At 47.1% G+C, this 12,397-nt stretch overlaps 1 protein-coding gene across 3 annotated transcripts in view; it reads right to left on the bottom strand.

Moving 5' to 3' along the window:
- Positions 1 to 12,397, bottom strand: part of LOC138268029 (adhesion G-protein coupled receptor G1-like) — a 360,820-nt gene that overhangs the window by 49,787 nt on the left and 298,636 nt on the right. Inside the window, exon 1 of one of the 3 annotated variants that reach the window (XM_069217354.1) lies at positions 8,762 to 10,504. The exons of the other annotated variants lie outside the window; for them this stretch is intronic. Coding sequence (XP_069073455.1) covers positions 8,762 to 8,810 — 49 coding nt within the window. The 5' untranslated portion in view covers positions 8,811 to 10,504. Of the gene's footprint in view, positions 1 to 8,761; positions 10,505 to 12,397 lie in introns of those variants that run through there. 3 annotated transcript variants of the gene reach the window in all.

Below are 12,397 nucleotides of genomic sequence, written 5' to 3'. Positions count from 1 at the left end.
CAGAGGCAGGCCTCATCTGCAATACACAACATGCTATTCACAATGAACTGACCAGACATTACACCCAGATATATCAATCTCAACTGGTTACTGAACAAGGGACATACGACTCCTTCTTTACTGAGCTCCTAATGCCCTGTATCACAAAGGAACAGCATTTGGAACCAGATGACCCATTACATTGCTTGATGACACAGAGGTGATTAGGGTATTGGCTACTGGTAAATCCCCGGAGCGGACGGCCTGCCCACTGAATTATACAAAGCCTTTGCCCCCACACTGGCCTCACAATTATAAACAATGTACGAGGAGGCTTCTGCTATAGGTAGACTCCCTGATTCCCAAAGGGAGGCATTTATTATACCTGTGCCCAAATCGCATGAAGACCCCTTGCTTCCCAGTTCCTGTCGGCCCCTGGCACTACCCAACACAGATTATAAGATATTGGCAAAAATACTTGTGGAATGCCTGGCACCATTCGTGCCATGCTTCGTTCATGCGGACCAAAATGGGTTTGTCCCCGCCTGCAACACCTCCCTGAATTTACGTCACTTCTTCAGAGTTATGACGTATTCCAGCTGAACTTAGCCTCACACAGGCTGTGCGGTCCTAGACCTCGAAAAAACCTTTGACTCACTAGAATGGGAATATCACTTCACAGCATTGTCACATTAACGTATTAGCCATTGCTTTCTGTGACTAGTAAAGTTACTATATACCGACACCCTAATAACGGTCAAAAAGGGGCCCCTCATTTCAAATGCAATCCCCATATACAGAGGAACATGACAAGGTTGCCCACTGTCACCTTTATTGTTCTCCCTTGCAATGGAACGTCTAGCATTACAGGGAATAATTTGGGTATTTCACTACAGGATGGGATGTGCGTGATTTCGCTATATGTGGATGAGATGCTATTATACGTTAGGAATACCTACAGCATACATGACTCAATCCCACAGTTGTTGACCCACTTTGCAAACATTTCTCGACTCCGGGTGCAACGGGCCAAGTCGTGCGTATTCCCTTTTTCACCTACTGTTCATGACCCCAACTGCAATATTACGGGAACGCCATTGACTTGGCAGCAGCACACATTAAGTTACCTGGGTGTCTGTATGTACCATTCCCACACTGATCTTTTTGACTGAAACACACATGTAATAACCTCAACAAGGGCTCAATTGGCATTCTGGCGTACCTTGCCACTGTCGGTGGCTAGGAGGGCAGCATTATTAACAAGCATTTGCAATGCAATATGTCTCGCATTTGCAAGAGTTAGAGCTATTGGCATTGTAATTGACAATGTCTTTTATCTATGAGGTTTGGAGTGTAGTGGATGTATGTGGGGTGGAGTGGAATTATGTGGGTTGTATTGGAATTCTTAATTGTGGAATTGTGTGGGGTGGAATTATGTGGCGTGGTAAGTTACAGAAACAACCAAAGGAGTTGTTACTGAGTATACCTGATGCAAGAAGCAGCTGAAAATGTGGTTATAGTTATTTATACCCTGAAGGGGGAGCCCTTGGTAAAACCATGCCACCGCCCCCTCTTTTAAGAGGGTGGAAACTGATCTCACCATGAACAAGTCATAGCAGGGGACCTGGTATTTGCAGCGAGCCTTACAGATGTGGGACAATACGACCTGTGGGCAGCCAGTACAGCGGTTAGATAACATTCGGTTCGCTTCTGGGGTTTTGCGTTTCCTATCTGGATTTTGTTTTATTTGGGAATAAGTCTCATTCCTAAACCAAGAAACATTAGGGTAATTATCAGCACAAAGGGTAGCAAGACATTCCAGCATTTTAACCTTCTGATTCATGGCTTCTGTGTCTTTGAACTTAAATCTCATGCCAAGGGTGTAACTATCAGTGGTGCAGCCAGTGCAGTGGCACCAGGACCAGAGGGAGTTAAGATTTGTTTTTTTCACGAGTGCTTGCCAAGTACCTTTCTCTGTGCTCTTCTAGGATGAGGTGGGTTTTGGGCGCTTGGGCATTTTAACTGAAAGCAAAACAGGCCTCTGCCAAGCTCTCGGAATGCCCAGATGTGGATCGGTGCAGCACAGCTGGCCGGACCTGTTTCACACTCCCTACTTGTGAAGACGATGGCTGGACACTTCTGCAGCAAGCCCCTTAAGCTTCAAGCGGAGAGAGGACAGGCAGCGGTCGCAGTGTGGAGCTATCAGCGGTGCAGCATGTGCTGTGATACGAGTGCCCAGGGCTGTGCGGGGTCCACATACCCTCAATTAAATTAGAATCTTTGAAAAGCCACAGTCTCTTGGTTAAATATCCTGAAATATGAAAAAACTGTGGCCTGGCTATCTTACAAACCAATCGGTTGTAGGCTTTCTCGCAGCATAAGGGAGGTCGATGGCAGGCATTTGCCGTAAATGTAATATTTGAACAACAGTCCAAACCTATCATTTTGTCAGACGTTAGTGCGGTTTACTGCTCTACGTCACAGTTCAAGAGGTGGCCCCGCAGGCTTAGACCAAGACGTTCTACAGGTTCCTCATATGACATTTGTGGGCCAAGGAGATAAACAATTGTTCATCATTGGATCCAAAGCCTTTGAAGTTAAGGCACGAGCCAATATTGAAGTCCTTTCCCACGCTTGTAGAAACGGCCATTTTATGTTACTATGTTATGTTATGTTACACAGAAGCCCGTGAGGACATGTTTTTGTTGCTAGACCTGCTGCTAAATATTCTATTTTGGCTGCTTATTACTTACGTTCCTGCTGTTGCAGGGTTTTGGAAAAAACTAGTTTGCGTGGTTATACCTCACGTCTGTATATTTAAGGTGATTTTATCATTTTTTTAAAAACATCTTAATGAAATATTGGTGATTCCATGCATACCTTCATGGGGATAGTAATAAACTGTTTATGCCAATGTTTGATGTTCCTCTACATGGGCTTAGACGCCACTTATTCTGTACTTTGCATGTAAGAAACCAAAAGACCCAAGGTACGGCACACTGTAGTAAGGCCTGCTCTGCGCATGACATTCATTACCAGAATACTTGATGTGTAATCAGAATGTTATTGTTTGCATTGTGGGCAGTTGGATGGGTATCCGTGTCGTAAAGCCTGCGCTTTGGGGGTTTTTCAAGTAAACTCATTAATACATGGATATTGCGGGTTATTTACCAAAGAAAAAATATTTTAACCTTGGTGACAGTTATAGGTCACCCAGACGTCACTCTTGCGCAGTTCTTATTCATTCATTTATAAATTCTACTTTTAAAGAAGGTATCGCAATACAGAAAATAAAAGAGCGATTCCGGCTAGAGAGCCAAACAGAGCAGCAAAATCACACTCACAGTTGTTTCAAAGCTTTATTGTGCAACAAGGGAATGTTGTCTCTACTTAAAGTTTGAAGGAAACAATGCAAGTCTGCAAAGAGATCATCCCCAGCCAGGGGGTGCTGGAGTTTGTCTTCTGCTGCCTCTTGGCATCTCTACTCCCCTCTCCTCTGGTCCGCCCTTCCGGGGATTGACAGCTCTTGTGACTGGCAGAAGGAGGAGATTGTCCAAGGTTGGTGCGCTCAGGGACCATACTGGGGCTGGGAAGACATGAATGCTGGCGGGAGAGAGTCCGGAGAGGGGGTGGAGCAAATGGAGCAGGAGGTGCAGTAAGGCTGGGCGTGGTCTAGGAACACGACCTGCGAGCTCTACTATAGCTATTTTGAAAACCAAAAAGCGCACAATGCGCTTCATGTTTTAGCGTGGCACCCGCTGCTTTCTTGTTTTCAAAATAGCTATCGTAGAGCCCACGCATCACGTTCCAAGCTTCAACTAATGTATTCAGGTGAAGTATATCACTAGCATCCTCGTCGCGTCCCAGACTGATTATTCTACATGAACACCTGCACAGCTGTAGTGTTAATGTATGTTGATCTCTGTGCTCTTGTATAACACGGTGTGTTATTTTGCTGTAGTTGTTAGATTAGTTCAATAATACAGACATATCTTGAAGCACCATTCCAATCTCTCCGTGTGAAAGATCCAACACACCCAAGGATGGGGGTGGCACAGGAACGCAGCCTGCGAGCTCTACGATAGCTATTTCGAAAACAAGAAAGCGGGAGCTGCTCTTTAACATGAAGCACAGCGCTTGTGTAGCGAAGATTGTGGCGCGTGCCCGCCATAGTAAGGCACGGCAGCTGTGTAACGGGCACTGCTGATAAGCAACAATAAAATAACAAATGTAACCTGTTTACAACGGAGCTCAGAAACACAGCACTTCCCTTAAGTTCTTAAGATGAAAGATCAAAGTAGTCCCTGAACACAGCTTGAAATGGTGAGCAGTGTATTTAGATAGCGGTTAGTCCGATCATCTGGGAGGAAACCAAAAAGAAATAAAAGGTGGGACAAAGAGTACGATTACCGAGTAGCAAGCAAGGATTTTGAAAGGACACTGGCATCCACAAAACATAATGACTATGTGGAGCTAAACCTCACAAACCATCTACAGGAGGTAGCTAAGCGACAGCGCAAGCACTGTCTAGCCTCAAACTAAAAATGGTGGCTCTGTCCAGACTACTATTTTTTTTACCAATTTATCTAGTTATATCCCAGCACATTCTTCAGGTCATTTGACTAACAGATCCCTGACTTTATCTGCCACAGATCGATGCGCAGGGTGGCACTGACAAAACTTCACCTACCAACAGATAGAGGGGGCTTGGCTATTCCACACTTTGAACGTTATTGCTCAGGTGCCCAAATTCAATGGATAGCCCAATGGTTAACAGGATCACAGTTGCAGGACACGGCCACATAGTAACCTAGTTGGAGTTTATCAGCCTTACTACACCTGTTCCAACCCTGTACATGCATGCAAGCTCCGGATTCATTACTGCTAAGGATAGCTTATCGATGCTACTGACAATGTCTTAGTATCACTAAGCATACGCTTCCCTACGCACCAGGTTTGGCCCTGCTGTGAACACCGAGACCCCTGGGTCCCCCTTTAGCAACAGAACTTACAACATGGCACGCTGCAAGGGTACACACACACTAGGCAACATATACAAGGATGGTACCCTAGCCTCAACTGAGGTACTGATAACGGAGGGTGACTTACCCCAGGACAATTTCTATTGTACAATTCCTTACTCATTACACTAGAGGGACACTGGGGTGACCTTTCCACTGAACCACTGACACACCTCACAGTTCAGTATTTACCTGTCTTGGGGCATGGGAGATGTCCCATAAGCTAGTTTGCCGACCCCCTTCGTATCTAGACCGCCTCCCCACTCCCACATTTAAGACGAAGCTAGGAAGCAAACTTAACACACCCTTGCACAGACCAACAATGGACAGCCCTGCTAGAGGGCCCAAAGCTCATATCTCGTAATGCCCAGTTTATACTTTTCCAGCTACATAGGGCGTATCTTACTGCTAATAGTATAAACCGTTTTTATCATAGAACCGAGGCGGCCTGTCCGAGATGCGAGTTAGTAGATGCCTACTTGCTGCATATGTTATGGGCTTGTCCCAAACTCTACACTTACTGGCTCACCATTACTTCCAGTTTAGCAGCATGCACAGGGCGTGCAAACCTACAAAACGTGGCCTCAAGTTTGCTGGGGCTGTATCGTAGAAGCAAGAAGCAAAGAGTGACTTCTTGTTTTCTTGACTTGGGATTTATAATGGCCAAACAGCTCATCACGCGAAGATGGAAATCGTCAGAACCCCCAAGGTACATTGTTTGGAAACACTCACTGCTCAATGAGGCACAGGCAGAAAGTGTGGCATTGCACAGAGAGTATATCTTAGGGCTCCGTAAATATCCCATAGCCATCTATTGGGACAACATACTTGCAGAATTGCAGTTCAACCTACTGCATGATTCAGATGACAATGATAGTAATGTAGGTCTATCACCGCATACATAACAGACATTGTAGTGGGACATGATAGGCACCAAATAACACAAAACCCATCATGTGTGCCTCACCTTTAGAACTTCTAACTTATGGGGCGATTTGTGCTAAATTTTTTAAGATATTGCTAGCAAAGCGAGGTGGCTGCTGACTGAGCTAGATCAGTGGTTCCCAACCTTTTGACTTCCGTGGACCCCCACTTTATCATTACTGGAACCCAGGGACCCCCACTGAATCATTATTGGAATTCGGGGTCCCCCCACTGAGTCATTACTGAAAGCTGAGGACCTAATCTGTTAGTATTATTTAATTTTCTAAGCAGAAAAATTGCACTCTTCCGGCTGATCCTGAAACTAGCAGGCGCCTTTCCCATCGTTGCTGGTCCTCTCTGCGACTCTAAATACACTGCTGAATCACAGCATGAAAGGGAGTTGCCATCGCCCCTCATGCACAGATAAGTAAACAGTGACAGAGGGAGAAAGCAGCGATAAAAAACCTGCAAGAGGAAGATAAACAAAGAAAGTATAGCGGGGGGAATAAAGAGGTCTGAGGTAGAATCAAGACTAGGATTCAAATAGTCCCAAAGGAGTTAAATCCCCTCTGGCTGGCACACAGCCCACCAGGTCCCTTGATGATGATGGGATGCATGTCACTGCCCTTTCTCCTTATTTCTCCCTTTTCTTACATTTACAAATTTTTCTCGTCATGCTCTGAGTCAAAGCCTAATGATGAAAAATAGGTCAAGATCAGAAAAATGAGTGCCGGTACCCCCCACTGGATAAAGTCATGACATTTGATCAGATTATCTCAAACAGCCTCTGGACGCATGACAGCAAATTATGTGCTGATGTTTTAAGAGCTTGAAACCTGTAGGTGGCTTCCATGGGTGTTCTTACCATATTCTAATTTACTAATCCAAAGGTAACTGTTCACGGTAGTAAAATATTCCAACAGTAGTACCAAAAGACTTTATTATCTTGTGTGTTTCTGCATAGTCGGTTTAAATGTTGAACTAAATTTTAGTTCGGTGTAGCTTTGTCTTAGGCTTTTCTTCAGATCCAAGAGTTTTCTGGCCAGGTGATGAACTGTGTGTTTGCAGTAGCCTCACTGTAGGGTCAGTTTGTGTGGCTAGTGTCACTGCCATGTCTTCACATTTAGCCAGAGGTGTTTGGCTGGATCTTTGGCTGATAGTTATGTAAGGTAGATTGTTATTCTTTCATGCCAGGCACTGTTGCCATAAGGGGTTCACAGTTCACAACTAATACCCAGATGTGTTTTTGGTATGTGGCCTGTTAGAAAACCCTGGAACCATACTGGAGTGCATATATCGGGAACAATAAAGCAGAGGATCATGTCAGATATTGGCATATATCTCACTGCAGCACAATTATACACAAAGTACTAGGGGCCCAATGCACAAAGTTAAACTTAGACCTGAAATCCAAGTCTAGACCTGAAGTCTACGTTTAGACCCTTTTAGACGTTTAGAAAGGTGAACCCACACAAGTACACATTTGTTTACCTTTGTGAATTGGGCCCTTCGACTTTATGTCTCAATGCAGACTTCAGGTCTACGTTTACCTTTGTGAATGAGATCCTATATGTTTGTGGGAGTATGCCCAGACATAAAGCATAGGAGAAGGGTACAACCACTGGTGGCAGTGGTAGTATTTTGTTTCTTACGCATGGTAAGGCCTTTCAGGCATGTAGTAGACATTGCAATGTACATATTCGCAGAATAGGCATCAATGCCAAGTCTGGTCAGTCACAAGATATGCACAAGTGAGCCACGGTCCACTAACTGAGGGAGCTGTGCATAGCTAAGAACTACATTTAAAAGTGTGTGTTGACAGGGCATTCAAAGACCCTTTTGGTGTGCTGTCTGCTGATATAACACAACTGATTATGTTACTTGATTAGAAATACATGCTGCCCATCTACTGACAGCGTCATTTTTCTGCAAGTTAATTTTGGATGGGAATGTCCATTGTTTCAGACAATTATGTCCAGTTGGTCTGTAAAATAGTGGTGATTTTTCTAGAATAAACCATGAAAAATGAAAAAATACCATGCACAATTACATGGTTGAGTTGAAAGAATGAAAAAGTAGGCATACAAGGAAATATAGCATGTGACAAGAATGCACCGGTGACTCCTCCCTTAGGGTGAAGCGTCATCCCACGAGCTGCGAGCGCAGCAGTAAACCAACTTAAATTAATAAAATGGTCATTACCAGTCCTTTGATGAGCATGCCAGAGAGGGGAAGGGCTTATTCCTGCTTATTTATTGACAGCAGTAGCAAGGACAGTAAAGTGCACAGTGCACATGTTGAATTGGCCGGCTGTCTTGCGACGGCCACTCCAATATGCACAGTTAAAATTGCACCACTGCAGCTGCGTTAAACAGCCGGGGGGGATTTCAGACACAGGCAAACAATTTCAAAAAGAAGTGCTGAGTTAGCCTGCTCCTTCCAATCCTGACACTTCTCTCATGCTGAAAATAGTATGAGAGCAGCTGCAGGATTGGTTAGGTGAACCAGAAGTTCCTCAACTACATTCTCGTACAGCCTAGAAGGTAAGGCAGTGCGCAGACTATTGGAAGCGATGGAGAAAGAGTTTAACATAGAGAATGATTGAAGCCTGCACAGCACAAAGTGCAAGCAAGAACTCCAAACAGATGAGTCAGAAAGGAGGAAAAGAGCAAGGGGTGGCAATGCACCAAGGGAAAAACATACTGCTTCCACTATCTGCTTCTGTCTAGGTCCATGGCTTCCCTTGTGCTTGTATATGCTTCTCCTTGTGGTCGTGTCTGTCTCACAGCGCCCATTTCCCCCAGTGACTAATTTTGCTGGTGCATGTGACTGTTTACCTTGCGCCTCACAGTAGCAGACCAGCATCCGACCCAGGTTATCTTTCATGTTTTGCAAACAAGAATTTTCACGCTTCGACCCTTTTCAAAACTCTGATGATCTGTTTTTCATCGTTCTGCAGAACAAACAGGTGGCAGCGTCTTATTCAGTGGAAAGATCACTTGATGGACTTCGTGGCCACTGGCGGGTCTTGTGTGGCCTGTGCAGTTGGCCACAGGGATGCCATTGCAGCCAAGCAGATGGTAACAAGCGGCAGGACGGTTGCACTGAGAAGCGTGGGGTCCACCCGCGTAGCTGTCTTCAGTGATGTCTGCTCACCCCAGTGGCTGTCTTGTGCTGATGGATACCTTCTTATCTGCTCGCACGAGTCCTCAGTTGTGTCGCTATTCTTCCTTCCGGTTGTGCACCCACGATGGAGTTGATCTGGGGTGTGAACGGTCTGTCACACTCCTGTCTTCTTCTCATCCTTTCTCGTTGTGGCGTCGTGCCACGCTCTCTTCTCCTCTTTCCTCCTTGGTGTGGTGTCGTGCCACAGGTTGCATGATGTGTCACATGGACCTTCCCCTGCACCTCTGCTGGTGCATCTTGCTCTTCATCCTTGATGTGGGGTCGTGCCACAGGTCGCATGCTGCGTCACATGGACCGATCACTGCACCTCAGCTGGTGCATCTAGCTCAGTCGCAGCCTGTCGCAGGCTGAGTCCTGTCAGTAGGACTTGATCTGCTCTTCTGGCAGACCTCTCGCCGGTCTGGTCCGTTCTGGTATCTTCTTGGTGGAATGCTCCATGGCAGGAGGGCCATGTTCTCTTCCTCCGAGTCTTCGCTCAATGGTGCCACTCTTGCGCCACAAGACTGCTCTGTTGCGGCGTTCACTCCTGCCTCCATCTGCTTGGCAGGGTCGGTCAGTTCTGCTGACCTTCTCAATGATGGGCCAATGATGGCCATCTTCTGTTGCTGTGTGGCCAGCTGGCACGGCCTCTTGTCCCATGCGTTACATCATGCTCGCAGGTGCTCTGTCCATCTTCTCAGGCTCCTGCCCGTGTTGTCAGCTTCGGTGGCGCAGCTCTCTGTGCACCTCTGACATTGTCTCTTTTCCTTCTGGGTGTCCTCTGTAGATGCCTGACATGTCCCTCTCCTATCTTGCGGTGATGTGGCATGTGTCGTTCTTTCGGAGGTGGTGGCAGACAGCCACCAGGGGCTGCACAGGCCATGCGTGCTGTCCTTAATGCCTCGCGTGGCACTTAAGTCCATTTCTCACTGTTGTAGCTTGGCTAGGACAGCTGCAGTTTTCTCCTTGGCTGTGCAGTGTCATACACGTTGTTTCAGTCTTCTGTGCCGTTTCCATCCGTGGGTGCACTGCTGGTCTTGCAGAGTCATTTTCTGGGGGGTGTTGCTGGCAACTTGCTGTTGCTTGTGCTTGTTTCCTGCTTTAAAATAGAGATAGGGTGCAGTACCATTCTTTGGCCACTAGATGCCACTGTGGCGTTTCTTTTCAGGTTAAAGACAGACTTTCCCACAACGGGCCTCGTTTGTGGAAAACAGATGGCTGTGAGGAAAGCATGCTGGCTGGAAGCAGGTCATCAAGCTGGTGGGGGCTTCTGGTTCCACGTGTTCTGGGCTGCAGGTAAGTGCAGTTTCCTTTCCTATACCCTTCTTCTTTTCTTTTCCATTTGTTGCACACAGCCCTGTGGTGTGTGAGGCAGGTTCCTTGCTGGATGGGCTGTGGTTGGGGGGGGTGAGGGGGGAGAGCAGCTCTCACTCTTTTTTTTTCTTCCAAGGTACAGCCTCGTGGTGAAGAGGCACACCTCATGTAGGCCGTCGCAGGCGTGCTTGGCATCCCTCGTGGTCTAGGTGAGGGGGGGCAGCCCCGGGACATTTTCCCTTTACTTCTGGTGCATGGCAGCGCCTACGAGGCTCCCTCATGGCGGCCGCAGCAGCCTTCCCTTGCACTGCGGGCCGTCGCTGAGGAGGGTGGGTGGCTCTGGGCATTTTTTTTTAAATGCTCTCGGTGCGCGACGGCACCATCGCGGCTCCCTTACGGCTGCAGGCCGGTCTCATGGCATTTTTGGTGGGCGGCCCTGGGCATTACATTTAACTCTTCTTTGGTGCGCAACAGCACCACGTCCTCGTCGCGGCAGCCCTCCCTGATGCTGTGGGCCATTTTTTATTTTGCTGACAAGGGGGGGGCGGCCCTGGGCACTTCGTGTCTCGTTCGGTGAGAGGCGGCACCATAGCGCTTTCTTCTTTGCGGCGGCCGCAGCCGTCTTGGCAGTGCTGCGGGCCGCTATGCTGCTCACTGTTCCTTGTTGGGGCGACACTCCCTGGGGTGTACGATAGGCTGAGAGGCTAGGGATTTGACCCCATGTTAGATGCAGAGATGGGCAGCAGGACAGCCCTTACCATGTCATGTGCCGTCGGGGCTGGGGCTTCAATGCGCCTTTCTCTTCCTTCACAGGCCATAGCAGCCTCCTCACCATTGCAGGCCTCTCGGGATGTCTGTGCGGGGGTGGCGCTGCACACTTCGAATAGTGCTTGAGCCTTATGGATTCTCCTACGAGGGGTGACGGGGCTGCAGCCGGTTCATGCGTGGAGCGAACCCACTCGTTGCTATTGTAGTGTTGGGGGCCCTAGGCCCTCATGCTACAGAAAGACACTGTAGCATGGTTGTAGGAACTGGCCCTGTGCACCTGCGCCCAGCCCTTTTTATTGGCAGGGTCACCTGACTGGTGAAGCCTGTCTTGGATGGGTGTGGGGTATGAGTTTAAAGCCAGCCCTCAGCCGAGTGGCTGGTGAAACACTAGAACGTGTCCAGCAGGACACTACACTATTCACAATGCGTATTGTTTCACAGAGACCCATACTCTTGGGGGGGAGGGGCTCTGCCTCCAAATAAAGGACCCAATTAGTTTTATTTCATAGTTCAGTTACTTTGCAAGTAACAGCACCAGCAAGACAGCCATAAGATCAATCACTTTCGACCCAATATCTAAGGGAGCCACCGAGGTGAAAAAGTGGCGGCTTTTTGCCACCTGTGAGTCTCCGTGCAAGTCTTTGAAAACAGTCTTCATGTGTTCCACGTGTTTGTGGTGATTGTGCCAGCGGACACAGGTGTGAATGTATGGCACGTGCGCCCCAATCAGCAGTAGATGTTCCAATAAAAATTCATAACGCGGCAGTGAATCGGGCAATTGAGCGGGAGAAAGGCTGTGAATTGAGAATGACGTAATCACTGCAGAGCTGGGGAAAGGTGATTTTTTCAAAGAAGCAATGTATGCCATTTGGTGCCTACCAGATCGCCTAAAAATAGGAACTATTTCGAAATAAATGAGGGTTAAGCACCACATATAAAAATGTACTTTGTCTTTTATTTCACACATCCGGTATTTTTCTTGCAGCGAGACTTGTTAGCAAGCTATTCTGATTTTAGCTGATACCATTTCAGAAAACAGGTGTTTTTATTGGTGAAGGCTAAAGAGCAAAGATGAGTTTGAATGACCACTAACACCTAGAGGATGGGTATGCCAAGTGAATATCCAAAAGTCTATGATAAATGAAAACTCCATTCTGTCTCACTTCAGCAAAATGATTCTATGTGGGACAACCACACATGGCTGCCCTTTTCCTCACAAAAGATTG

Source organism: Pleurodeles waltl, chromosome 12, assembly GCF_031143425.1.
Source record: "Pleurodeles waltl isolate 20211129_DDA chromosome 12, aPleWal1.hap1.20221129, whole genome shotgun sequence".
NCBI classification, from domain to species: Eukaryota; Metazoa; Chordata; class Amphibia; order Caudata; family Salamandridae; genus Pleurodeles; species Pleurodeles waltl.
The sequence above is the reverse complement of the archived record's forward strand: the minus strand, read 5'-3'. Positions and strand labels throughout refer to the sequence as shown.